The sequence below is a fragment of the Rhineura floridana genome, chromosome 1, assembly GCF_030035675.1.
Source record: "Rhineura floridana isolate rRhiFlo1 chromosome 1, rRhiFlo1.hap2, whole genome shotgun sequence".
Taxonomy (NCBI): domain Eukaryota; kingdom Metazoa; phylum Chordata; class Lepidosauria; order Squamata; family Rhineuridae; genus Rhineura; species Rhineura floridana.
In genome coordinates this window covers 180,594,623-180,620,554 of record NC_084480.1, presented here as the reverse complement: position 1 = coordinate 180,620,554, position 25,932 = coordinate 180,594,623, and the positions used below count along the sequence as shown (strand labels likewise).

Here is a 25,932-nt window from a genome sequence, read left to right as displayed (position 1 = left end):
CCCACATAGAGCTCATTACAGTAATCCAGCCTGGAGGTTACCAGTGCATGGACAACAGTGGTCAGGCTATCCCAGTCCAGAAACAGCCACAGCTGTCTTACCAATCGAAGCTGGTAAAAGGAACTCCTAGCCACTGAGGTCACCTGGGCCTCTAGTGACAAAGATGAATTGAGGAGCACCCCCAGGCTACGGACCTACTCTTTCAGAGGGAGTACGGCCCCATCCATAGCAAGCAACTGACCAATTATCCAAACTCAGGAACCACTAACCCACAGCATCTCCATCTTCCTAGGAATCAGACTCAATTTATTGGCCCTCATCCAGCTCACCACTGAGTCCAGACAGCGGTCCAGGGCTTGCACAGCCTCTCCCGATTCAGATTTTACAGAGAAATAGAGCTGGGTATTATCAGTGTTCTGCTGACACCTCGCCCCAAATCTCCTGATGACCGCTCCCAAGGGCTTCATATAGATGTTAAACAGCATGGGGAACAAGATAGTACCCTGCAGCACCCACAGCACAATTGCCAGGGGGCCGAAAGACAGTCACCCAACGCTATTCTCTGAGAGCGACCTTGGAGATAGGATCGGAACCACTGTAAAACAGTGCCTCCAATACCCATCTCACCAAGTCGGCCCAGAAGGATACCATGGTCAATGGTATCAAAAGCCACAGAGAGATCAAGTAAGAGTAACAGCGTCTAACCATGTGAGCTGAAGACCAGTGTTCAATTCTGTACCCCTTAAATGAACGCAGTGGGACTTACTTTTAAGTAAAATGAATAGGATTATGTTAGTAACCACAGCTAAATTATACCTCCTTTTCAGTATAGTTAACACATGCATACATATGTACATGCATATACATACACTCCTATGGATAAAACAGCAAATATTATGTTCAGAAATATGTTTTATTTAAGCTATGCCTGGCTTATTCCCTGATATACAGAAAGAACCTCCCGGGTGTGGAACAGTGTATTTAAGTATCATGGATAATAATAATTAACTAAAGATTTAAAAAAAGAATATCAGTCCTGTAAACTGTAAACTCCTATCGCTCAGAAAAAAAGATGTAGTGGGTCACACTGAGGAAACACAAGAAGCTAAAATGTTAGGAAAAGGAGTCTTTCACACCATATGCTCAGTTCTAAATACTGTAGCAGCAAGTTCCACAGGTTCCTCCAGTACTCCACTGGTGCAGGCACTCAGACATGCACCCAAAGTGTCTTTAAGTTTCTTCAGTTTTATAAAAGCAGGGATTTGCTTAACTCAAAATGCCTTCTCCTTTTGATCAACCACATCTACATAGCTCAAGGCACTGTTTCACATTCCCACTCAAAGTGAAATTGGAGCTGGAAGTGTGCAACAGCCCCACATATGCGCTGCTAACTGGATTACCAATGCCAGCATATCTGTGTTATCAGCTACTCTCCTGTTCTCTTCCCCCCACTCCCAGCATGAAAGACACAGTCTGAAAGAAAATAAACATGTGGTCCTCTTCAAATATCTTTTTAATCTTCTTGTTTTAACTAAAATTATTATAATAAGTTCTTGCACTTATCCCTAATGGGAGTTCGTTATCTTATATGAGCCCATATTAAATTTTCAGATACTATAAATTAAAATAAGTTAAAATGGCCCTGTCCAACCCAGTCCATTCTTGGGGCAGTTTGCCATCAGGACGCTCCTCTCCCTCCCACCCTAACAATAAAAAGGTCCAATCCAGCCCATGAAGAAACCAGATCCCTCCCCCCCCCTTGTGATGTCAGCCAAACATTTTTAGGGACAGTTTGCCACCAAGAATCTCCTCTCCCTCCCCTTCTGCCTGCCAATAAATAGGGCCCAGTGCAACCCATGAAGAAACCAGATTCCATCCATATGCCAGCCAAACATGCTTTTGGGGTAGTTTGCTGTGATGAACCCAGAAACCAAACAATGAACTCAGGTATATTGTTGATTTCAAAGACTGGTAGGCTGGCTAGCCACAGAAAAGAAAAAAGGTTGTGCTTGCTGCTGCGTTAATCTGCAAAAGGAGCGCGGAAGTATCTCAGCCTCAGCGAAGAGCAATAAATCAGCTTACAAATACATGCATCTGATTGGGTCAGATTGAAATGCATGCATCCAGTTGCTTGAAGAGATTGCTCATAGTCCTGCCCTAAAAATACAAAAGTTTCAATCCATTTCGGAGGGACCCCTGACTGGCTATAGTTTATTCCAAGGGAAATAAAATCAAAATGGAGGTTCAGAGGCATCCCCTGTCCACCCTAAGCAACTCTTACTGGGCTTGATTATTTTAAAACATTTTTATACGCCTGGAGACGGGTGGGACCATAAGGATTATTGTCATTGGCTGTGCTGCCCAGGAGTTGGGTCGAAACTAGTCCAGAGCGTCTCTAAATGTGAGGTACTATATTGAATATGAAAGTAATGAACAGAAAAGGGACTGGGCCCTAGGTTTGGGGGTTTAGGGTAAACAGTGTCCCTCTTGCCCTAATGGACCAGCCTCTGCTGGTTGCTCCTTTTGCCTTCAGAACTTGCCAGTAGCTTCTTTAACTCACCAAAGGTCAGCTGACACTTTCCTAGCAGCTCTTAAATTCAGTGCTTTTTGGGGGGGGAGTAACGAAATAATGAGGTGCCAGCACTCATACCTTACTAAAGCTGCCATGGATTCCAGCACAAAATTACTGCCATGGACAGTAAAGTAAGGTGGTGGTACTCCATGCCAGTGAGTGCCATCATACAAAAAAAAAGGAAGCTGCCTTATACTGAGACAGACAGATGCACTACAATTCTGCTGTGGTCCTTCAGGCTGAGTTTTCTCAACCAGAATATGACACTCCCATATTCCTTTTGGAGCATGTATAGGTGAAACGTCGCCAAAAATGTCACAACTGACTAGCTACGGGAAAGGATCCATTAAAACTGCACTTCACTTATCCAAATACGCATTGTTTGGGTCCCTTGTAGCTCTGCTCAGTCCTCGTGTCTTGCTGATCAGCCTAAACCTGTGCATGAATACAAGTATCCAGAGAAGCTTCCAGGAGAGTTGTATGATGCCGCCACTCAGTGCAAGTGGCAGTTTGGAGAGAAAGCCAAGCTGTGCATGATGGACTTCAAAAAGGTGTGAAATTGTTTTGTTTAAACATATATTTATCCCACCCTTAATCCAAGGAGCTCAGGACTATGTGCATGTATTATGGGTCTGTCCCCTGCCCAATTTTATCCTCTATGAGGTTGGTTAGGCTGAGAGATAGTGACTCATCCTAGTAATTCATGGTAAAGCAGGGATTTGAACCCAGGCTGCCCCATTCCAAATCAAGCAGTCTAGCCAGTGCACCACTCTGGCCCTCATACTGTCATAGAATGTCTTTCACAGCATTAGTTATGGAAGTTCTGTGTCTTCCTTGTGAAGGTTTTCTTATACAGATATTTAATCCTAATTTTTACATTAGCAAGTCAATATAGAACACTTTGCAAAAGGCAGGGATTGTAAGGATCTTTCTAAATTGATATGATCATTTTTATAATAGTTTTTAAGTACAAGACTTTCCCCAAAGAATCCCAGGAACTGTAATTTTGTGAAGGTGCCAAAAGGCTTTGTCAGAAATTCATAGTCAACCATCCTAGGACTACAGTTAAAAGAAAAGTTAAAACCAGTTTAGACTTAATTAAGTGTGTTGCAGGAAATCAAGGGTGAGGTTCTCACGGAGATGGATACCTCAATCAAGAAAAATGGTACAGCTCTCCATTCTGCTTACACATACATGTTCCATCTACTTGGACCTGGTTATCAAAGAGGAACTAGGCCAAGAGGGCACCTGGCCTCTCAGCACCAGTGTCACTCCAGCTTAATAGGAGGGAAAAGGGGAGATGCCAGGCAGTGGGGAAGTTCGTGCTAGAGATACGATCCGCTTATCATGCCTGCTCAATTGCATCCCATTGAACTGGCAGGCAGATCTATTTCATGTTAAGTTATTTCTCTGCTGTCACCATCCTGATTTTTTTCTCTCCTAAAAAATAGCAATATTGTTAATGTTTTCCTTTTGGAAAGTGGTTCCCCTCTGCCAGCCCACCTAGTCCCCCCTTCACCACTCCCAAATTGTATTGGCTGCTCCTCCCTCCAGCTTTGGAAAAAAGCAAAAGATCACCAGGTCAGTTACTATTGAAGAAAGCAAGAGATTGCCTGGTCAGAATCACAGCTAGCAAAACAAGGACACAGGCTGGTCAGTTTACTGTTAGCAAAGCAAAGGCACAGGCTGGTCAATTTCACCTTAGCAAAGCAAAGCTTGATGCTTTTTTAAAAAAACAAAAACAAAAAAGCCAGTATTGGGAAAAGCCATTGAAACTCACAGGATTCAGAAGCAGTCCACAAAGATAGTGAACATGCAGACTGTCAGGAAGTTTGGTGCCAAGTTCGATTTTAGCAAAATTCTCGCCCATCCCTAGTTGGCACTATGCAGATGGACCAGTGGGAGCACTAGCCATTCCTGCCTTAGGGGCAGCAGCATGCAGTGGCAGTTGCTCTGTCAGTAGCTCCTCTTTCTCTGCTTCTTTTGGAAGTGAAGAAGATGCTTCCAGTGTTGTGATGCTGCCAGCATCTTTTTATGCTTGGAATTGAAGAGGGTTGGACTACAACTCTTCTCTTCCCTTAGAAGTGAAGCAAGCACCACCATTGTTATGCTTTTGATAATTGTTGGAAACTTTTCTTTTCCCCCAAACCTTCCTGATTTCATCCATTTTATTTCTGCTTTTACAAAATTTGAAATAAATAATAGTAAATACAACTCCTGTAATCCCCAGCAGAAAATGACACATTTAGGTTGCACATTTAGGAAAACATCCACAGCCATTAAAGGAGCATTAAAGTTATTTTGTTTAAGACCTTGGCATTCAGGATTTGCCCATTTACATTGATCAAGATGGGCCATCTCATAGCTCCATGCTTAAGTATCTCCCAATGTTACTCTTTTAATTCCATATATTAGCTTGCTGTCTGGATTAAGCATTGATGTAGTAAGTTTGGTTTACATTACTGGTTTGTTAGTTAATGTTTTTAGATTTATACTTTGCCCTTCAAACAAGTTGCCAGAATGGTTTATGATAAGATATATTAAAATTTTAAAAAGTAATTACATAAAATAAAAATAAGCTAAAAGCAGCAAATCTTTAAGCACAATGTAACAATACTTGATGGGCCAGAATAAAAAAAGCAACTAAAGCTTACAAACCTGGGAAAATAAAAAGGTCATTCACCTGGTGCCAGGAAAAACTCCAAGTGGCAGCTGAGTAAGCCTCTTGGGGGGGGAGCATTCCAGATCTGAAAAGGAACCACCTGCTGTACCTCAGATGTCAGGGGAACGCAAAGAAGAGCTTCTTGGTTTGTACCTTGGCTTCATTAGTAGATTAATATTTTGCTCTTAAATAACATTACATGAACACAAGCCCCATTGGTTTCAGTGGAATTTACCTCCACATGGTAGGTATTATCCACTGGAAATTATAGAAGCCCTCAAATCCTATTATGGTCAGTAGATTAATTGACAATTGGGAATGATCGACAGCATGAGTTTGCTTTCTTTCAGCTGACTTAATTTTGTTGCTATTTTCTCCCCAATAAGGACATTTGCAAAGCATTATGGTGCCATCGGGTTGGCAGGAAATGTGAAACTAAATTTATGCCAGCTGCTGAAGGTACAACATGTGGATACGGCATGGTAAGGAAGGGTTTCTTTTTTAATGGTTTGGTGTGGAGGTGGGAACTATGACAAAAGGGATTGGGAGTGAGAAGCCTCATTCCCTACATTATCCCTGATCATTGGCCATGCTGCCTGGGTCTGATGGGAGTTGGAGTCCAACAACATGTGGAGGGCCACAACTCCCTATTGCTGAATTAAAGGTTATCCTGTCTATTGGCTTTTCCAGGCATCCTTTTTTATTGTGCATCCATGATGATTTGTGCTTAGGATGGTATTGCGGAGGGGTATACACAATCCTGATTTCATTACCGTTGGCGTCTGCAAACGTTTCAAGGCAGACATCCTGCTTCATTTCCATCTTCCTTCTGAGATCCTGTAACTTTTTATACTACAAATGTTTGGTTTAGTTTTATACCACTTTTGTTGCACTATAGTGCAGGTGTGCCCTGCAGATGACAATGAAGCATTGGGGGGGCACCTCAGGACAACTAATAAAGTAGAATGGTGTGTGGACTGTCCAGTATAAATTCACCACTAATGAACTATTATCGTGTTGATGGTATGTTAGAGAATACCTCCGCAAAAAGAAAACAAATCTGGAAGGGCCCCATGTTTTAATTCCTTTAAATATCAAGAAGAAAGGACCTTTTGATATTTCATAGACACAAGACCCATTTAAAATAGTTCAGTACATTAAAATGGGTAAATTTTCAGTCATTCTTTACTAGAAAATACCCATTTAACCATTACCTTGCTCCCCCCAAGAAAATCTGTGTGCTTTGTTTTAAGAAGGAAACAATCTTGTGAGAACTCTCCTGTTTGTCAATAAAGAGTACTTTGGAGATAAAATATGCTGCTTTAAGACATGGATGCTCATCCCTGAGTGGCTGGAACATCAAGGCCCGATCTAAATATTCCTTTTGCCATGTTGCTGCCATTAAAAATTGTGGCTGTTAGTCAGGATTCTCCACAGCTGTTAGTCCTCCCAAGAGGGTCCATTGGATTACGTGGGAAGTAATTGCATCAGCATAACTAGACCCTAGGGACCATGCAGCAGTGCTGGTGCTTCCCATACAATGTGGGAAGAACACTTGAACCTCTCGCCTCAGCCAGGAACCTCAGCCATTCAACTGCCATTTTTGGTGGCAGCCAAACCACAAAAGAAATCCTCTTTTTGTACCCATTACTGTTTCTGCCCCTCATTTCTTCTCCATCCCCCAAATCTCCTGGGACTATTTCCTTCTTAACTATTTATTTATCAACATCGTTTATTAACAAGGAGTCCAAACTTTAAATCATGTGAGGGACATTTTTTTGTTTTATGTTTTAGTTACTCAAGATGGTTGTATTGTTATGTTAACTGTGGGAAAGGATTTTTTTCTTTCCAATTTTACCAGTTCTCCTGTAATTCATTCCATATTAGCCCCCTTTCCTCTCTGCTCCCTAACTCTATAGCATGTTTTCTCTTTCAACACCATCACAGGACTCTCCGAATCGATCTGACTCTTAATTTACTCTCCCTTCTTTTCTCTCTGCCCCCTCTCTCTGGTACCTCCTCCTCCTGTTTACCCATCCACAGGTCTCTACAGTACTATCTCCATTATCTTCCTTCTTACTCATTTGCTCTTATTCTATGTCTCATCTACCAATCTTCTCTGGTGAAGGGGACTAAATTCAGCAACAACGGCACGTGAACATTTCATTTTCCCAGAAAGACTCTCAGAGAGTCTTGGGGGCCAAACTAAACATAGCACCATTCATGGGCTTCTTTGGAGGAAGGTGTACGATATAAATTTAACAATACATAATAACAATTGCATGGTGGTTTTTAAGTTAAATGTGAGATGCACCCACACCCTCCTCCCCATATCCAGATTGGTATCCTAATGGAAAACGGAAGGAGACTTTAACCCGGCCCTTTACACTGGAAGGAGCTCCCTATTCATTTCTTTTAGGTACAAATAGGAGATGTAGGGGACCCAAGTCAGCCCAGTAAAGGGTTTAAGATCCCATCATTCTCTCACTCCCCCACCTGAGTCCTGGCACTTTAAAAAAACTATTCATGCAATTGCTAATTTACGTGTAAATTCATGCAAGTGCTAATTGCATGAATGTTGTCATATCTCTGACATGCAGTCTGGGCCACTGCAAAAAGCTGGAAAAACTGTCATAGATTATTCCCATATTCTTCCCTCTATGGAAAGGAAGAGCAATGTGGACAGAATGATGCAGGAATTCCCCCCTCCCACCTTCCCACAAGTTCTGATGGGCTTTGTGCGGATTAGTTGTTGCCATAAAGAGGTGGGAAAGGGCTGCAAATAATCCACTAATCCAAACAGGTGAATGCAGCCAATCTTATGGCATCTCTTTAACTATTATTCCAAGGAGGGGCAGCTCCAGTTCCTAGAAGAAGAAATATCATATCAGGCTCTTTTTTCCAAACTGAACTGTTGAGTCATTTGACTCCAGACTAGATTTTAAGGATATCATACACAAAGCATTTGACAAGATGAATGCAGACAGACACAGTTTAAGCTCATTACATCAAAGCCAACATATGCTTTTAGGTTAAATGGGGTGTAATCCTGACTGACAGTCCCAAGAGAAGTGGTGGATGCAATTTCTTTTTTTGTCCAAGAATAAAACTCAGGAACAATTAATCTCAAACAGATCATTTCATCCATAAATCAGATAGCATAAACAGTCCATTTGCTTTACTATGTCCTCTCATTTACAATTTCTAAAGTTTCACTTGCCGTAAATCATTCTCATAGTATAAGGGATCATGACTGAGATTAATCCATAACAATAACAGAAAATCTGATGAGGTGACTGTGGATAATTCTTTTGAAATATAATATTTTAAACATCAGTGCCCTGATCCAGTAAGGGTGATCCACACACAGAAGTAGGCTTCTGCATGCATCTGAATGTACATCCAAATACAGTAGCTGCCTATAAAAACTGTAATTTTCACATCTTTTCACAGGCATTTTAATACATTTTAATATATTTTAGTATATTTATAACACTCTGGTATACTAAATTAATTGTGTAATGTGTTTTTAGCTTTTGAGTATTTCTGTTATGTGTGCGGTAGTTATTACGTGGTTTTATCATATTGTATTTTATATTCATGTTGTTCACCGCCCAGAGAGCCGTTGGCTGTGGGTGGTATAGAAACTGAATAATAATAATAATAATAATAATAATAATAATAATAATAATAATAATAATAATAATAATAATAATAATAATAATAATAATAATAATAAATACTTTCAAAGAGGATGAACATCCTAATGTGCTTCTCCATCCGAGTGTACAGATTGACCATAATGGAAAACATCCTCCTTCAGTTTACATCTGAATTATGCTCACAATTCTCAGATCTGTGCAGAGGAACCTGCTTCCTTGGATGGATTCCCATCTCTGGATCAGTGTGCATGTGCTGCATAGAAGGTATTCATAGCAGAATTATATTACCAAGCTTTCCCAGTGTACTTTACGTACAAAAGTGCAAAGTCAGTTAAGTGCACAAGTTCCATTGAAATAAATAGGCCTTTGCAGGCAAAGTGGGTAAAACAATGGATTTCCTTTGCTCCAGTCATGGCTTACATCCCCCTGCTTCCCCTACTGGGCCAACTGACATCTGCACATTGGCTGATCCATAAGCACAGAGGGCAAAATCTGCAAGCCTTACTTCTGTTCAGCTGAGTAAAGTTTGTGGTTTGTGAGGCTTACACAGACAAGCTGGATTGTATGAGTATATGCATGAGTTATGCATTACGGCTGATGAATAGAGTCAAGTCAGGTGTGGGAGTGAAGCAGGTAGCTGTGGACCTATTTCCCCAATGTGTGTTGGCGTCACCCACTTTGCCTGGTGATGCTGAAAAGGCTTCAGACAGAGGCACTTTATGCCAGGGATGAGGAACCTGAAGCTCTTCAGATTTGTTGGACTCCAATTCCCATAAGCCCCAGCCAGCACAGCCAGTAATCGGGACCGTGGCAGAACAACCATGGAGCTGACAACATGTGGAACATAACAGACAGGTTTGTTCATATAGAGGGTTCTCTTTTGTGGCTTTGAAAAGAAGGGCATTTTTCATTTCACATGCCAACCACTTGGATTTTGTGAACGAGTGAGAGAACCACCACACAGATAGGTGTGTCTGAAGGGAAGGGCTATTGGAAGGAAGCTTTTCCGGATTTTTATTCATTGTTAGTGGCAATGTGCAATTGTGTAGAGGTTTTGGAAACAAACTGTATGGTTAATAAACAAAATTGTAGGTCAATCAACTGTTTGTGGATCCTTTAGGATTACTTTTTAGTTATCAAGAGGGAATCATATATGGAAATGGTTCCAAACAGCTGCAGCAAATGGAATAGCAAAGATATGGAAATTTCCAGAGATGTTGGGAAATAATCAAGTTAAGTGAATGATTGCATCTTGTAAGAATTGGACTCAGCAGGCTAATCAATAACAGTTTTCTATCTAAATGGATTAAAGCCATGCCATTTTGGAATCTGAATTATAGACAAAATAGTAGCATAGATCATATAGAATAATTACTTCTTTTACATAGTGATGATTGCATATTAAATTATGTTGAATATTTTCTTATCAGACATTACCTTCATTTTATTCTTTTTCCTTTTGTATATTATATAGTTTGTATATTTATTATAATATTATATGATCACAACTTATGTCCCATTGATTTTATGGGTCTATTCTAAGTATGATTAAGCTTGGCTCCAACCCAACCATTTTAAAGAGAAGTAAACCTTCTTGGGTACCAACTAATGAGGGCAGCTTCACTTCTGGGGAGTTCCTAGATCAAATGGGGACCCTATGGCCCTCCAAATGATACTGGACTACAACTCTCATATTTCTTTCCCATTGGCCATGCTGGCTGAGGCTAATGAGTACAAGCACATATTCCCCATTTTTGTCCTATTTTCAGAACCAGATTATAGCCAGGTGTTGTATCTGCTAGCAATCATCTCTTTGGGTAGGGGAGTTAAGTCATCTGCCTACTGATAATCAGACCCCATTTATACATTCCCTGGAGTGGTGTGATTCCTGTTAACACATGATTACTCCAACATGATTAGAGTAGATCCCATGGCTATGTCCTTGCCAGCAATGCCCTCTGTGCTAGCATGATTCAGAGTCTCATAGTCCATCCTTACAACATACGACTAGAAGTTCCCTCGAGTGGTATGCGAGCAACCAAAGGACAGTAGCAACAACCACACTCTAGGAAACACATAAATTGGGCCAGAGAACTCAACAGAGAAACCTGCAGCTGGGCAAAATGACCTGAGCAGCAGTGGGACAAGGGCAGCCAAATCCTAAGGCACTTTCAGATCTACAGCCATCATGTTGCCTTCTATTTTATTCCTGGAATTTGAGCAGGATGGTCTAGTCTAATGCTGCAGACAGTCGCCTCCCACATTCTAAGATTTAGCTTTCCTTTTGAACTCCGATTCATTGCTGACTAAGCTTTTTTAAAAAAAGGATCATGAATTATAGATGTCAGCAAAGCAAGACAGCAAGGCCCCTTTTTAAGACCGTGATCTCAAGCTGAAATACTTTAACAGGGGTAACTTGAACATTCAACTTGTTTAGTGGCTAACAAGGGCACAGAATACCAACGGAAAATGGGTGTGCATTTGCAGATCTTTCTCATTCTTTATATTGAAAAATGGTAGGATGTGCTTATTCACTTCTTTAAAAAAAATGACCTTGTTACACAGTTCACAACCTAGGGAAAAGGGGACCCTATTAAGGTTTTTTTCTTTATGCAATGAAGGAAGCTCCCCACACAGTGTGCTGTTCTAAATTGTGCTAGCAGTCTCCATGAAGGAGCTCAATGTGCTCCCCACTGCAGACCTCTGCCTTCCAACCCATGGAAGGTGGAAGGGCCTGGCAATGGATATGCAGCAGGGAGGGTGGATCTATATAGCACATCTTCACTGATTCTAATTACATGAGAAGAACGCCTGCATAGGACTACTAGACAGACATTCTGAAGTGCTGAATGTGGCAATGTTACATCTAATCTCACATTTCTTTACCAGGGAGTGATGTGTAGGACAAGTGCAGCAGGACACACATCCCCGAGAGCATCTAATTAGGCCCTCAGGTTGTTGAGATACGTACATCCTGCTTGTTGCAACAAATGAAAAAATTAAGGTCAACATTCACCCTTGATAAATACTGTTTTGTGTGTTGTTGCAGTTTGTCATCTTGAGGCCAAACATGGCAAAATCATCAAACTAATAATTGTATCAACTTCCCAGCTGAAGGCTGGGAGACACTGAAATGGAATGCAATCTTGATTATTTTGTCTATTGGAAAAACTATGTGACCTTGGACGTACAGTGTTTATCACACTGCCCAGGTGCCTCAGAGGAAAGCGTAAATCTTCTGGCCAAAGGGAGCTCATGTAAACACCAAACATCTTGTGGCTTAACTTGCATTTCAGTCTAAGCAGGATTTCTGAATGCTAAGAAATTCTTACAGCTGAGCACTCTGTGTAGATTTTTATGATCTACATACGTTAAAACTTACATATCAGGGCTTTATTTAGCAGCTAACATTTGTATTCATATGTGGGAGTCTCTTGTATTTGCTTATAAATCCTCTTTGGGAGCTCCTCTGCATGTTCAATTAATGTACCAGGTGGGACAGCATTGTGGCACCAGGCACGACCTGTATGTGTGTGTATTGCATACCTATGGATATTGACATTGCAGACATCTGCAGAAATGAGCAGGGTCTAGGTGGAGCCTGTTGCTCTACATTCATTCAGCACATCACTGGTAGTAGATCAATGCTTGCAGAGGTTACTACAAGCATAGCAAGAGCCTCTGTAGCAAAAACCACTCTCCCCCCCCCCCTAGCTGGCAGAGCATTTCTCTACCAGCAGGGAGGCATTTCCACTCACTCCTAACCCCCTCCAGTCTGCAGATCTGGGAGTTAAGATTGCTCAGTCCATCACTGAGCAGTGGAAGTTCTAAAAAGCAATTTTGAGAAGTTAGAGTTATATATGGTATTAAACTGTGTGGTTAGGCAGGATAGATATGATAACTGAGACCACTTCCTTGTTAATGAGAGATACAGTGTCAATTTGAAATTATTTGAATTTTAAAAGTGTAAAACAATGAGCAAACAGCCAGAAGCACATTGTATGTTGCAGTGGTGCCGCGGTGGCCAGTGTGTGAAGTATGGTGATGAAGGGCCCAAGCCAACCCATGGGCAATGGTCAGAGTGGTCCAGGTGGTCATCGTGTTCCAGAACCTGTGGAGGAGGCATATCTCACCGAGAGCGAAACTGTACTAATCCAAGGTGACTGAGAGTTTCTTTTTTTCAAGTATAAAAGATCTGGAATGAGCCATATGTTGCAAAGCCATAATCATTCCCTGTGTTGTGAATAATGGCTTGCATTAGCAGCTCAGACACAAGGGCACAATATTGTGCTTTACCAAGGATATGCACTGGATGCATCTCTCTCTTTATAACAAACACTGCAATACACAGCACTGTTTACCTCCTTGGGATCTTGTGTGATACAATTGTCCATTGCTCAGTAGCACAGCAGACATTTCGCATTCATAAGGCCCTAATTCAGTCCCCAGAATCTCCAGTTGAAAGGATCTCAATTAACAGGGTTTGGGAAAGACATCTGCCTGAGACCATGAAGAGCTACTGCTAGTTGGATTTGACAACACTGAGTTAGGTGGACCAGTGATCTGGCAGCTTCATGTGTTTTGGTGAGGAACAAAAGCATCACATTTGGCTATAGGAAACCCAATTTCATATCTTTCCTGACTTGGGAGCAAGTCCTTTTAACTCAAAGGGACTTCCTTCTGAGTAAACATGCATGCATGCTGCACAGTACTCCTTGGAGGAAGAGTGCCATGCAGATCTTAAAATAAACAATATTTTTAATGTTAGAGAGAAGGAAATTTCCCACAACGTGAAATCTTAGCAAACGTCTTAAACATTTAAGGAAAACATGTTTTATATCCCACCCTTTTTCTAGGGAGCCTCCTCCCTTTTATCCTCGCAACACTGCGAGGTATTTGAAGCTGAGGGACAGAGACTTGCCCAAGGCCATGCAGTAAACATGGTGGCACAGCAGGGATTTGAACTTGGGTCTCCCCGGTCCTACATTCAACACTTGTTATTGCATAACAAAAGTTAAATCAGGTGTCTTTGGAATGGTTTTTGGCTTATCTTTGTGCAGAATCAACACAACAGAATCAAGAGTTTAAGCTTTTCCTTCCAGTAATCACATATTTGAGACTGCTATTTGCAATGAGAGGAAATCCATCATTGGCTCTTTCCTTTCTACCCAGAAAGCAGCTGGGGAACACTTTTTGTTAGGATCACAGCAGGAGAAGAAAGGATTAAACTCCTCCTCCCAGCCTGCTCCAGTAGCTGCTATTTTTTTTTAATTTGTTGTCATTTGCCTTCAAGTCGATTACAACTTATGGCAGCCCTATGAATCAGCGACCTCCAATTAAATCATTCACGTTAAATGCAGCGATGTATTTATGATCACCTGTAGTTTGGCCCTAAGAGGAGGCTGTGAGCAGGTTCTGTAAGCAGCAGCATCCTTGGGAGGTTGAGAAGCCTGTCTCCTAACCAGATGCCATCACAACCCAGGTGTCAGGCCTTTTTATTTTTTAGCTGCCAACACCTGCTTGTTGTCTGGATTTTTGCACTCCTGGATATATGGATAGAATGTTTAGATTTATTCTCAAGTGAGTAATTGTCGTATCCAAAAAACACTGTCATAATATATTTCTTTGCTAACTATCACCCCAATCCAACTGTAATTTAGCCGGTGGTGTTAGGACTAAACTAGATCTGATGGGAGCCACCACGTTTGTTTGTTCATGTTCTGGTCCACTCACATATGAACCTGTTTTGTGTGTGTGTGTGTGTGCACACCTAATTTTAACATCTAATGGGGCATAAGGATGAAAAGGAACCTTCCACCTTTTACCTTGCCATGCTCTCTTATTTCATGCCTTTATTCAGAGCCCAGCTCCAGTACCAGAGGAGAACTGAGCTGGGGAGAACAGACAGGGAGATAAGGTAGGGGAGGAATTCAACTCTCCTCACTCATACACTCTTTGGGTGTTAATATTAGACTCCCACCTAAACCAGTTTTATATGTGAATATGGAAGATGTAACCAAAAAAAACACCCCAACCTGGCTCTTCATCCATGTCTAGTTTGCCCCTGAGCATTTAAACAAATAAGTAACTGGCCAAAATCTTGGTATCTGAATACGCACTTTATCCCTTACTATGTGTTGTTGATTTGTTTAAATATATGCTGTTAAAATGGTTAGCACCTGATTTTAAGAAAGCTTCCTCCCATCTCCATTAACATTGCAGACCATCCCACGGAGGAAAGTTCTGTGAAGGTTCCTCTCGGATGTTGAAACTCTGTAACAATCAGAAGTGCCCAAAGAACAGCGTTAGCTTCAGAGCTGCCCAGTGTGCAGAATTCAACAGCAAGCGGTTCAGAGGATGGAACTACAAGTGGAAGCCTTACACTCAAGTAGAAGGTGAACTTCAATCTGTGATTAAGTGCCTGTTGTTTAAAACTATGGGCATGTCCCTCAAAGAGAGCAATGGGACCTGATAATTCTCTCCTCCCCCTTGCCCACTACCACTAGTTGCACAATGCAAGGTACCTGCACATTTTGTGTAATGGAAGGAACACGTGAGACTTCCATATGTTGATCTAGTGGTTCCCACTCACCTCTAGGATCACAGTATACACCTGTTTGCAGGACCCGTTCAGTTAGGGTTTTAGAGGTGCGGGCTTGTATTCAGCATAGTATTAAGGCAAACGTCACATCAGCACAAGGATTTCTACTTGTGCAACGGAATGTTCTCCCTTCTCCCCCACCCTCATGAACTTCCTAAATCTGTTCTGGGTTTTCCCCCAACCCTCTGGAGCATGTTTGGGGACAGCTGGGCGAGTCCCATGGAGCTAGTGGTAATCCTTGTGCTAGCAGATTTATTTAGTTGAATGCCACCCAAAAGTGCTTCTTGCAATCTGGCAATTCCTCATAAATCAAGCAAGCATGAAATCTGCTTCATCAGATGTCATGCGTTAAAATAACAGTAGGATTATTTTGTCCTAATCTCTCTTCCCCCTCCACCCCAATCTTCTGGCAATGATGCCGTGGTAAAAACAATAAAGGAATGTTTATTGTGTTTGCATTTCAGATCAAGACTTGTGCAAGCTATACTGTATTGCAGAAGGCTTTGATTTTTTCTTTTCTCTTTCGAACAAAGTAAAAGATGGGACACCCTGTTTGGAGGATAGCCCTAATATTTGTATAGATGGGATTTGTGAGGTAATAATGAAATAAGGTACTTCATTTTGCCATTAACTCAACATTCAGTATCTTTAATTAGCAATGAAGGCAAAGTGTGATGTTCTGTCCGATTACCTTTTATTTTTATGTTTTTCATGGATGAGGGATAAAATGTCAGTCTGGAATTACATACTGCAGGAGTTGCATAGTTGAGGCCAAAAACATCTTCCTCTTCTCTATCTTCTGGTTAACATCTAATCATACAAGATGATGCAAGCAGCAGCTAATGGAGTGAATTGGCAGCAGGGAAACTCATAGCATGGGGATATTGTGTAATGCCTTTTTTTCTGCTAGATGCTATCTGGGGAGAGAGGAAGAGGCAAAGCAGGATGACTATTTTGGTGACAGCTGTGCATTTCCCAAAACTATTGGTTCTGGTCCCAGCAAATGAATATGGTTTGATAAGTTTCATTGTTCTAATCAATAGATAGCAATGGAAGTAGGCATAGTTTTCTGTTCCACCCTATTTTTGTCACATGCAGCACTGTTTCCATTCTGCTGCAGTTATTTGTCTCACTGTCCACTATGGTGGAATTATGTAACTTACGTAATTAATTACATTGTCATTATTTATTCCACCCCATTCCTTTTAGTGCAATACACATGGGTCAGGGGAAGTAATAAATTATGTATTATTTGTGGACTGAAAGCAGCAACAAGAGCAAATACCAATTGTATTTGCTAGATTGTTTTCCGTTCTGGACATGGGACAAGTAAGCCAACAACAGCAATTTCAGCTCCTGTTTCCGACATCCTTATCAGTAGATTAGTCAGATAAGGCTATAATCCTATGTGTTTAGGGTCAAACTAGATGTGATGCAAGGTAGCTGCATGTGTTGCTTTTTACATGTTTGTCCTGATCATGTAGGTTCTAGCTTACATGACAAAGCAGAATAACAGACCTGGCTAGGCTGTTTACTTAACAAAGAAACTGGTTAGACCATTTTAATAGTCTCCTTTTCTGCAGAATCCAATCTTACAGTTATAAAATTACAGGATTGTAGGGAACCACAAAATCCCATTCAGTATAACCCCAAACTCTTTGCAATATTCAAGATGGCCTTCCCTTCCAACAATGAATTAAAGATGGCCTTGAAGACAAATGTGCTTCCTCAGGTTTTTTCCTTCTTGAGACTATGATGACAATCATTTCCCTTGAAATTATCAAAAGTGGCATCATTATTGATGAACTTGTTATGGAATAGTAATAGACTAGTTACAATACAAAAGTCACAAAAGGGAGGCATCAGTTGTCCAAATGGTTGGATCTATACATAGCCATGCTTAAAGCAGGTGCATTGTGTAAGATTAATTTCAATAGGTTCAGTTCTAAGCACGACCTGGAGCATAATTCTAACCTCCCCCAGTGGTAGTCTAGGGGCAGGCATTAAGAGGTACTTCGTTGCCCCTCCATTAGCCTCCACCGGTGGAAAGAAGTGTTGATAGAAGAGGAAGGCTTTGCCACAGTGAGATAGCTTCAATAAGTGGTAGCTTCTTTTTTACTAAATTTTAAGTTGTCATCCAATAAAACAAAAAGAGAGAACTACACTGAAGTTTTGGAAGTATGCAAATTTATGTACGTTTATTAATTGGTTAAAAGGCAGATGATTAATCTGCTAAAAATACTTTAATCAATCTAGAGCTTTACAAATTAATACTTATTCCCATTTGCTTTACAAAAACTGCAGCATGTATAAGCCATTCGTATTCACTGAATTTCAGTACACCTCTCATAATATAAAATGATAAGCAGAGATGGCCAATATTCTTCAAAAGATAATGCAACATTTTCAGTGGGCTCTTGTTTACAGCTCAGCTGACAAAGAAAAAGGTCAAATTGTTATCTTCACAGACACTGCAAATCCTTTTCTCAGCCCCTAAATCAGAGCGAAACGAAATGTGACAGCAGGAGATCTGTAGCTTTAAGCACAGAATTACTCCAGTTTTTTAAATATATTTTATTGAGTTTTCAAAAGCAACAAACAATAAATAAAAGAACATTATTATAACCAAGAGAGACATATGCATATCTTGTTGGAATGTATGAGGTTCAGCTCCAACTTGGTGGGTTGAGGCTGAATGGGGGTTAATAAGGGTAGCTAGAGAGCTAGACCTCTTGCTGGTTGAGGCTATACCTATCCCTTTGATCCTCTGCCCTCTCCCCTTCCTGCTAGACTGATAAGCAAAGGAATGTTGAATCCCAGTTCCTTCCCGCCTCTCTCTGAATTTCTCTTTCTCTTGAGAGGGGAGCAGACATCTTCTCTTTGTCTCTCCTCTCAACCAGGATGAGGGCGAGTACTGGGACCAGCACTCGCTTCTCCAGCATAGCTAGTTAAGCTAGACATAGAACTCTTTCCTATCAAGCATGTACTTCCAGAATAAAGTAGTTGTTTCTTATTTTAAAGCTTAAAGTCTCTGTCTGACTAATTTGCAGGGAAGGTAGAATCTTAGCAAAGATTCAAACACGCACACTAAGCTCGCTCAATACTCTCCATTCTGCAACCCATACACAACTTTGCTACACATCTCAATAGAGAGCAATTCTGACATATCTAGTCATAGATGATTAACTTAATTTTGAAAAAGTTAAAACAAATATCCCTGCAAAAGCAAGCAGATTATTTCTCCTTTCTTCCTTCCCCATTTAACCAAGTACTGTTCTCCATAAATTACCATGTGAAGATGAATTACTCCAGTTATGTAGGAAAAAAGAGGAAGTTGGTTGGATTTTAATAGCAAAAATACAAGTGTGAAGTGCCCAACCACCCCCATTTATGGCCAACCTCCCCATAGCCACCATAATAATCATAATAATGATAATGACTTTGACTTTTAGTCACTTACTACAATAAAGTTGCAGACAGGGCAATCCAAACCCCCCTTTATGCTGAGCTGTGGGGGATTTGGATTAACCCGAGTTGCCCCTTCACTGTGCTCTGCCCTGCCAAATTAGAAAGACCTCAAACAGAGGGGCTTTCAGAGGGCAGGGAGGAGATAGGACATGATGGCATCAGGTGGGATCCAGACCCAAGCACACCAATCTGGAGTTGGCACAGGGGTCAAGCCCAATCACAGATACCCCAGCCTTCTAATGCAACCACCATGAGCAGCTGGGTTGTGGATGTAGCAACAGCTCTGCAAAGCTCCACCAGCTGAAGTGGAGATTTGGACTGTGCTCTAAGGCTGCAGTCTGAACTCCGGTTACCTGGGAGTAAGCCACATTGAATTCTGAAGGACTTACCTCTGAGTGTACACGGTTAAGATTGCAGTGTAACTGACTTAGAAAAGATTAAGAGCCAAACGCATAGCACAAAATAAAAAATAATACCTCGTAATAAAACCATTACAATGACCTATAAGACCCAGCAAATCAGCAAAATAGTCAACCAGCAGTTTTTGCCTTGAGTATTTTTTCTCTCTCCAGCTGAAGTCATATTGGAATTGGGCTGAGAAGAGAAGTTTTGGACTGGGGGAAGCCCCTGGGAGAAGCAAGTAAAAATACAGAAGTTGGCCGTCCCTGCTTTAAATTGTCAGTAAGATGTTGACCCCTTCTTATTTCTATTTCTCCACTTTTCTTCTGCCTTTCCATCCAGAGGGCTTGAAGAGGCCAACAGACCTATTGTGGAGAGGCCACAAAATGTATGTGGGAGGAAGAGAGATTCATCACATCAATATAGTTTCATATTATGAGCAATAAGAAGTTGGCAATTACCCAAGATGAATGGGCTTTTCTTTCTCCAAACATTTGCCTACTCTGCCTTTTGTATGGAGAAATGAAACATGCCTAGGAAATAGAAAAGTCTGGTGGTTTTCTTGTTGCTTTTACAGTTGACTTAATCACTGGAATCTAAATGTACACACATGCAAATGATCATACGGTCTTTACGTTGCAGGTGGTTGGCTGCGATCAAGTCTTAGGCTCCAGTTCTGTGGAAGATGCTTGTGGAGTGTGCAAAGGAGATAATTCAAGCTGTAGAATTTATAAGGGGCAATACACAAAATACCACCCTACAAATCGTAAGTGTGTTGAAAGTTTATCGCTCTTAAGGAGTAAGAGTAACTAGCAGCCTTGTGCTTAGCATTGCTTGGGAATTTGAAGAAACCAAAAAAATCAGTGAAGTTTTGAAAGGTTCAGTCTGCCATATTGATTCAAAATGGCATCCGTTTGTATCCAAACAGATGAAAACCTGCTCCTTGATCTCAGCAACCATCATACAAAATTTAATTACATTATCTTAAGAGGTGTCCAAATGCATAGAGAATAGATAAACAACTTTCCAAAATATATACTAGATTCTTTAAGAGACATAGGCTGTAAACACACTAGTCACCAGATCAAAGTGTTTGCATTAGCCGCACCTGGAGAGGGAGTGTGTTGATCTGCTGATCAGTTGCAAAATCTCTTTGAAGCTGAATTCTAAAAAAAACACAATCAAGGTGCTCCCAGCAGGTTTTACAGTAAAAAGGGGCAGGGTTTGACTAGTGTCATGTGCCCCTTTTTAAGAAGAGAGAGGTGGAGACACATTGGAACCAGCAGAACAGTGAGCATGTTTCTACCCATGAAAGCAACTGCTTAGTTCCAGGTATTTTGTTAGCCTGTTTGTTTTATATATTTATACTGTATATTTGTTTTATAAACTAGTAATAATTAGGAGCCTAATGTTTCAGTTCACTGTAGCAGCTAAGAACCAGGAGAACACTGCCATGAACTCACTAGGTAGCCTTAGGCAAGCCTCTCAGCCCCGGGCTTTCATCTACAATATGGGGATAATAATACTGGCCTGCCTTACAAGGTTATTGTAAGGATTATAAGATTTTGTTTGTGTCTTGTATAGAATGCAATATAATGCACGCAAAGTGCTTTGGTCATTCAAAAGCACTCGATAGATATATGTATACATACACAGACACTAAGAAGTGGTAATTGTAGTAGAGTAGGTCTGCATATGTTGTGATCCATCAGTCAGGTTTGGGACCCACCAGGCGCTTGAATCATCCAGTGTTTCACTTCCTATCTCAAGCCGCAAAAACGGTCAGTGCGGTTAATGACCTAGCAGGCCACAACTCATGGATGTTGAATTGTGTTTATTTTCATAGGCCACAAGTCATTCTTGCCTGTGGTAAAACCAGTATCGTAGAAAGGACAGCAGAGCGTATTGGATTGGGGAGGCTTTGGATTCTAATCCCCGTTAAACTACAAATCTTTGTTATAGCCAAACCATTCATTCATTTTCTTCTTTTTTCTCCCCACCCCTCATTCAATCATTCATTAATTTGAAGGGCTTATAATCCACTCTTTGAGATCATGTCCAACAAAGCTGCTCACATCATCTGTAAAAATACAAATACGAACATAGCATAAAAACTATTAAAATACCTTGTTGCACAATAATAGTAAAACCTAAAAAACAGCACAAAGAGAAACAATAACACTCAACCGGCCCCAGGATAATAGTCCCTTTTTTAATGGTTAATATAAAAAATAGGTAATCAAGGCCTGCTTAAAGGACATAAGGAACACAGCCTGCCTAATCTCAGAAGGAATTGAAATCCATAGTTGCAGAGCCACAGCAGAGAAGGCCCTGTTATAGGTGCCAAAGAGCCTGGTTGTTTTCACAGCCCAATTGTCTGGTTAGGCAGGCCCTCTGATGCAGATCTAAAGGTTAACTTAGACATGACATAAAATAACAGCTGAGGGGGGGGGGTTGTCAGGGCCCATAGAAACAAGCTTGCTATTTGCATTCACTTCACATCTCATTCGGCCCTAAGTAGCTGTGGGTAAGTCACAGTCTCTCAGTCAATCTCACAAAGTCACTATGAGGGTAACATAAGACAATCCCTTCTAAGATGCCCTGAGCTCCCTGAAGGATGAGTTGTAAATGTGACAGTAGATCAATTTTGTTAATGGTTATGGAGCACCAGTACCCATAAACGAGGCAATGAATAACACTTTCAGGCAGCAATACCTTGCTCTGGCCTATAAATTCCTTGCACTGTTATCAATAGGGTAGAATTTTCCCATATTTCATATCAGCCCCGATCTTTTTTCCTGAAAAAGGCCCAATGTTGTATGATTAAGCAGTCATGGTAAAACAATGTAAGTGGACAACATTCAGTTACTTCAGAGAGAACATAGTAGACTGTAGACCATTGATCTGATTGGTTACAGCTGTTTATCTGACATATTCAGAGGAGGGATGGATAACCTGTGGCCCTACAGATGTTGCTGGACTACAGCTTCCATCATCTCTGACTATTGGACATGCTTGCTGGGGCTGATGTCAGTCTCAGGGCACCAGGCTGGAGAAGACTGCTTTACAGCATTCATACTTAGATCTGAAACCTGAATCTTTGTGATTAGAAGTGTACCAAACCTGAGAGTTAATGAGACTCCCTTATATTAAAACTTACTTAGGGCCCCTCCAGATATCTTTTTTATTGTGCATTCATAATGATTTGTGCTGCTGATGGTATTACGGCAGTTATATGTGAATCCGCCTTCGATCCTGCTTGCACCTATAAAAGTTTCAGGGTGGACATACTGTTTTGTTTCCATTCGTTGTGTATCCCATAACTTGCTGCTGAAAACCTATAACTTTTCATACCACAAATATTCCAGGATTTTGTTTTTGTCCAGATTTTGTTGCTCGATAGGGTAAGAGTGCCCCTCTAGTTGGCATTAAAAGAGTCATATTGGGAAGCATCGCAGAACAGCTAACCATCCACAATCCAGAATGATGAGTGGATGGTGCTGTATATGTGCACAGCTAACGTACTGTTATTAAACCAATATGTTGCAGAATACATCAACAAAAAACTACCAGTCTGGAGAGACCCTAAAATATATTTGAGAATAAAGTTGCTCAAGTGAGATCTTTAGTCTCTGTACTCTGAAGATGCAACCACTGTGAGAAGCCTTGAAGCTATAATAACTGTGCAGGTCTTTTTTCTCCAAAGACCTTGCCCACGGCTCTGTGATCAGACTGCTATGGTGATTGTCATAATAGTAACAGCAACAAAAACCTTCTTGTGTATTCAGTGTGTTCATGCTTCTTTTCCCATCCTGCCTTCCATAACCACACCCACACAGTCCACAGACAGTATGGGTGGCGCAAAGAGCCTGATTTGTTACATGCTTGTAAAGAATTGGCATATTAGGAACAGAGACTTGGAGAAAAATTGTCAAATGAGGGAAGACAGGTGTGTGGGAGACTGATGAGAATGAGGGAAGGGATGGCGCTTGTGGGTGTGACAGGAGAAGAGAAGAGCAGAGGGACATTGAGGGACATGGGAGCCCATGGAGTCATGGTGATGGTGGAGAGAATGCCCTTACTCGCACCCTTTGGCACTCCTTAACATCAATATAGTCAAAAGAAATAGCATTTGCTTAATAAAGACCTTCTCTCTTAAAAGGAGGATTTATAACTTAAGTGAGTAAAGTAATATGAAACGTAGCATATGCTCTTTTTTCCTCAGTAATCTGACCCGTGTAAAAATAAGAACATAACATTTGATGTTTTATTTATTTATTTATTATCTTTCTATACCACCGAATAGCCGTAGCTCTCTGGGCGGTGCGCAACATGAAAACATCCAATATACAAGTCAAAACATATATCAACAACTTAAAAACAATATACGAAAAGTAGTAGAACATAATTAAACATATAAACAACTACAACACAAGCCTAAAAGACTGCCTCATCACATCTGGTTTGGCCCTCAGAATTGACCAAATCATAACATATCACAGTTTTATATACTTTTTGGGCCCAATGGACGTTTAACGCTGAAGCTAGGTTTGGGGATTGGAAGGGGGCTGTGAGACTGTGCCCTTCCCATCTTGTCTGCCATCTACAAATTCCCCTTGTCCTCTAATAATACAAGCAACAGAGTCTAAAAATGGGACAAGAGTTTGAAGAGTCAATAATTTCCCTCGGGCTCCCCACCTTCACATGACTCTTGCTATGACTGAGCAGTGTCTCTTTTTCTCCTCCTTCTAGAATACTACCCATTAGTTACCATCCCTGCTGGAGCACGCAGCATTCGTGTGTTTGAAATGAACACCTCCAACTCTTACATTGCTGTTCGTGGTTCCAATAAAAAATACTACCTCAGTGGCTACTGGACTATTGACTGGCCAGGGAGATACAAGTTTGCTGGATCTGTGTTTGACTATCGAAGACCACACAACCAGCCGGAGACACTAAGTGCTTCTGGGCCTACAAATGAAAGTGTGGTAATAGAGGTATGTTGTGTGATAATGGAATGAAGATTCACAGTGTCAATATAAAGAGAACATTGTGTTCCAGTTGTGTTCCAACCTATTCTAACAGAGCATGTTACTGTTGTTTTTAGGGATGCCATCAAAACTGGCCTCCCTGTGGTGATTCATCTCCATCCCAACCATAACATATAGTAGGGGTGGCCAACATAGTGCCCTCAGCTTGTTGTTGGACTCCAGCTCCCATCATCCCTGACCATTGGCTATGGTAGCTGAGGCAGATGGGAATTGGAGTCCAACAATAGCTGGAGGCACCCCGTTGGCTATCCCTGACAACATAAGATATATCATGTGCACCCAGAACATCATTTTGTGAGCCCATTACACCCTTCCTACAGTTCCTACAGCCACAGGGAAAGCTGTGTAGATTTGCAGGATAACAATCCCAATAGGAACATAGGAAGCTGCCTTATTCTGAGTCAGACACATTGATCCATCTACCTCAGTATTGTCTACACTGACTGGCAGCAGCTCTCTGGGATTTCAGGCAGGGGTCTCTCCCAGCCTTACCTAGAGATGTCAGGGACTGAACCTGGGATCTTCTACATGTAAGGCAGGTGCTCTGCCACTAGAGATGTGCTAGAATTCCGCCCAGTTTGGTACTAATTTTTCCATTAATTAATTTATTCGCTATTATTGTGGATGGGATTTTTATGTAGCAATTTTCCGTGGCTATTTTCAGAAATAGATTTTTTTTAACAAAAATCATCTAAAGTATTGATATTAGTATTGATATGGTCATCAATATTTTCTTAACTTTATTGATTTTTCCTTTAATTTATCAACATTTCCTCTTAAAATATCAATATTTCCTTTAAAAAATACCAATATTAATATTTTTTCCACAGGGGAAAAAAGGATTGGTAAAAGGGGCAGTTTGCAGTGAACTCGAATCATTTTATTCCTATTAGATGGACTGAATGCTTTCAAACCAGCACTAGCCAATGGGTCCCATCCCTATTTGCCACTGAGCTATGGCCCTTCCCCTTCAGTCCGGATGAAATGTTGTGTTTGGGCTGGGAATGATTTGCCACAGTGAGGATGTTTTTTTGTGGCATCCTCGACAGCAAGTGCTCTGGACCTCCACAAACCATTTAAGGATAGTGCCTATTTCCATGCTGATGATTCCTAGTTCAGGTTAGACTCAGCTGAAACAACGTGCCTAATTTCCTCTTTGTTTTTGTGAGTGTTGGAGAGCTATTTCTGACAGATTTCTGCAGCCATTTAGAGCACATTTGCACTGTTGCCATGCTGATCTAGGCACCATTCTTCTACGCACCCTCTCCTTCTCTCCCCTTTGCTCATGCTGCTCTTTGAACCCTATTGGCTATGGCAACCCTTGCAATTCTGATCACTGGCACCACACCACTATGTCTGGTTTAGAGAAATGTGTACTTGCTTGACTTGCAATACATACCTTGGCAACTCATATAATGTTCACCTTGAAAATACGACCCCTAACTATGTCGCCTTGGATTTTAATTGGCACCAGAGAAGAATTCAGCTTCTCCTTCCACTGGAGCAGCCACCAGGTA

At 41.1% G+C, this 25,932-nt stretch overlaps 1 protein-coding gene across 2 annotated transcripts in view; it reads left to right on the top strand.

Moving 5' to 3' along the window:
* Positions 1-25,932, top strand: part of ADAMTS16 (ADAM metallopeptidase with thrombospondin type 1 motif 16) — a 91,574-nt gene that overhangs the window by 32,483 nt on the left and 33,159 nt on the right. For both annotated transcript variants that reach the window (XM_061637779.1, XM_061637768.1), the window contains exons 10-16: positions 2,970-3,123; positions 5,621-5,716; positions 12,907-13,055; positions 15,119-15,291; positions 15,962-16,092; positions 20,007-20,130; positions 24,117-24,361. In XM_061637779.1, coding sequence (XP_061493763.1) covers positions 2,970-3,123; positions 5,621-5,716; positions 12,907-13,055; positions 15,119-15,291; positions 15,962-16,092; positions 20,007-20,130; positions 24,117-24,361 — 1,072 coding nt within the window. The remainder of the gene's footprint in view (positions 1-2,969; positions 3,124-5,620; positions 5,717-12,906; positions 13,056-15,118; positions 15,292-15,961; positions 16,093-20,006; positions 20,131-24,116; positions 24,362-25,932) is intronic.